Here is a 3,419-nt window from a genome sequence, read left to right on the forward strand (position 1 = left end):
CCTGTACAAACGCTTGGTAAAAAAAGGAAACAACAAAAGCATCCACATGCTTGTTTTCTCCTTTGATTTTTTGGGGCTATAACATTCAATTTAATCTATTTTTACTATAAAAAGGAACAAAATAAAGATAAGCGAAATAAAAATGAAACGGAAATATGAGCAATGTAAGTTGTAGATGACAAAGATTCATATAAACAGTACTACATTACCTAGAAATACAACCTTCCTTCTAGATTTTTTTTTCACGTAACATAAAGACCACGGGAATATAATAATTTTCAGTTCCCTTCATACCCCTTCTATCTTTTCAGCAATTGAAAGTGCTCAACTGCTCTATTGCTTCACCTTTCAGTCTCCGCCATTAGGGCCAAGTCGTCTGGGTACGCCAGGCATCTTACTAGAATTTTTGAAACTTTTTAATTTAATTACCTAGACATACAATGTCTTCATAAAAATATATTCATATAATCTAAAATCAAAAATAAACTGCTAAAGTTGATTTACAAAGTTTGAAACATTGTATTTATACCGAATCAATATAATTAATTATAAATTATACAACAATAAACAAGAGTTGATTATTAACTCTAAAGGTTGGGGAAATTATTTGATTAATTAAAACACGAAAAACACAAATATAAGTTCTAAAGGAATGTAAACTGAAAACAAACGCATGGATACAGCACAACGTCAGAGAAAACGACATTCAACAGGTCGACCGACAGGTCGAATCCAAATAACCTACACGATAGCGCATGCTAAAGTAATAAAAAAATTTATGAATAATTAAAGGAGAAAATGAGAAAAATATAGACAGGTTTGAATCAGAAAAGAAACCCTGATCTCTTTCCATTGCAAGCATATTTTTACGGCGTTATATTTTTTTTTATACTGTTGTATTCTTGGCATGAAAAAAGTATATATTCGTTATTTTTATCTCAAAAATAAAAATAAAAATGTTTTGTTAAAAAATTTTCCCCTTTCTCGTCTTAGAGTTTTTTTTTTTTTTCAAAATTCACAAAAAATATCCATAACCTGAACACGAGTCCACCAATCTACTCTTGAGAACGAAAGTGGGAGGGGGTGATAGTTATGTGATTCGCACATCGCAACGGATTTTTAAATTTTCCTACGAACTTTATGCCACAGCCTGTATTGCCCAAAAGGCAGGGTAATAATGGAATAAATAAAAAAAATATCGATTAGAGATTGGATGTAACCAACAGTTAGATTGAATATAATCGTTGTTTACAATGAAATTTCAGCATACCTACTAGAGGTTAGATAGGTATAAGTATATAATATGAGTGCCTAAATATAATCAATGTTCATTAGATACCACAAGTAAGGAGTAAATACAATTTATTACCTGAAGGCATATCATCCGCTTCATATAATCATTCGTCTTCAACACTTCCCATATCGAGGGTTTGTCCATCGATTCCTTCTCATGAGATTCTTTCTTTGATATTTCCAATTCCGCTACGGAATCCTTACCCCGCAACTTCGTCATGCAGTCTTTTGCCTCCTCATCGCGTCCCTTACTCATAAGGTAGTAGGGCGTCTCAGGGGCGAAGCCAAAGAAGATGAAGAACAATATTGGTATGGAGAAGCAGACCTTTATGTAATTAGTGTAGGAAAGTAGAGGACCGATAACGTAGGTAAGGAGTTGGCCGACGAAGAACATGGTATTAAGCTGGCCAACTATTGCTCCCCTGATGTTAGGTGGTGAGATCTCCGAGATGTAGATGGGAGCGACGCTTGGTGCCCCACCTAAGACTAGTCCACCTAGAACCTGAGCGACATAAAGTGCCCAAATGGACCTGGTCATCAAGATCAAGAGCCAGCTCACTACTGAAAAGATACCCATAGCAAGAAGGATCGTTTTCCGACCGAATCTGAAATAGAGAAATGGGTTGTGAATTCAGTAGTTGGTGAGTGAGATACTTATTATTATATCAGGAGCCCTTTTGCAATATTGTAAACCAATTAATATCAATCTACAGCATAAGACCACATATATTCATATCGTACAAATTGGATGATTTTCATTTTTGTTGTTGAATTTACATTAATCATTAGATAATGTAACCACTAGAAGAATCGAGATCTGCTTTGATAAGACTATTCAATTTGAGTCATGAGCATCTGCCACTCAACCATAACTCTCTTTATGGTACAGAAAAACGATCCAGAGGATTTTAGTGTGGTACATATCGTCCTGGTATTCTGCGAGAAAATCTGACATGTTAATATGGCCAAAATCAGTTAAAAGTAATAGAGGTTACAATTATAAGAACATCTTACATGTCAGCAAGCATTCCGCATGGTATCGATGCTACTCCTGCTCCGATCGCTGAAATCGATACCATCCAGGATACCTCGTGCTCTGTCATGGGTACCTCGCTGTCCTTGGAGGAGTACCAGGCAGTCAGAGGAGATGGCCAGTTCATTGCCATACCGGCCATAACCATACTCAGGCAGCCTATATTAATAAATTAACTATATTGACATCACAAAAGTAATCATAATGATAGTGAATTAAAAAATAAAATAAAAGTATTAGGTCGTATCCTGATCATAATCCATAAGTTTAATCATTAATTTATCTAATTATAATAATTAATTTCGTGCCTTGCTCATTACCCAACCGATTGCGAGAACTTTTGCATTAGATATCTTGCAAATAAAAACCAATATCTTGGAAACATGTTTATTTGTATAATCAATATTATATTATCAAGAAACTCAATACAAAACACTAAAGTCTATACAAAAAGGCTATGAAATTCCTCAAGTTTTCAAAGCCCAAAAGTCAAAAATATTACAAAATAATGTCGTCTATTTTCAATGATCCACTGAATGATTATTCTTTACTAATAGTAATGTTCTGTTTGTTATTTAGCTTCGAGTGTGTTTAGAGATTAATTCATAACATAATTATTTAATGTTTAAGATTTTGTAAATTTTTCGAAGTTATCTTTTCATTTTTTTTTTTAAAGATTGAAATAATACTTCGTAACAAACAAAACCTTTCTCCTCGACCTTAACATCTCGCATGTCCCTGACGTTATTGTATTCGGACTTACAAACCTCCAACAGAACTTCTCTCATCGCCCTAATCCAGTGGTTCTTTTTTTGGTGGCGGAACTCTTTTGATAGAAGTTGGAAAATGGTGAAAGCCCTACATTATCATATGATACAGAATGTGTAGCATACCTACAATCTGTGAAATATTTGAAAAAATATCAGATGGTAAGGCTCAAAACTGTGTTGAGTAGACGTGGCCCATTGCTTAAGTATTTAGCTGTACCCCAGAGCTCGCAGAATTCCGGTTAAGAACCAGTGTCTTAATCCCACAGCAGTCGTGATCCTCCTCGAATGTTGAAGCGACATTAGCCCCAAGACCTCCTGTAAAT

General features: G+C 34.7%; 1 protein-coding gene across 1 annotated transcript in view; it reads right to left on the reverse strand.

Annotated features, from left to right (window-relative positions):
• Positions 1-3,419, reverse strand: part of LOC106687386 (facilitated trehalose transporter Tret1) — a 23,624-nt gene that overhangs the window by 5,887 nt on the left and 14,318 nt on the right. Inside the window, exons 2-3 of the mRNA XM_014431249.3 lie at positions 2,308-2,485; positions 1,370-1,898 (exon numbers count right to left, since the gene is read on the reverse strand). Of these exons, the coding sequence (XP_014286735.1) occupies positions 1,370-1,898; positions 2,308-2,485 (707 nt within the window). The remainder of the gene's footprint in view (positions 1-1,369; positions 1,899-2,307; positions 2,486-3,419) is intronic.

Source organism: Halyomorpha halys, unplaced genomic scaffold (genome assembly GCF_000696795.3).
Source record: "Halyomorpha halys isolate HHAL.00 unplaced genomic scaffold, Hhal_1.1 Scaffold38.1, whole genome shotgun sequence".
Lineage (NCBI taxonomy): Eukaryota > Metazoa > Arthropoda > Insecta > Hemiptera > Pentatomidae > Halyomorpha > Halyomorpha halys.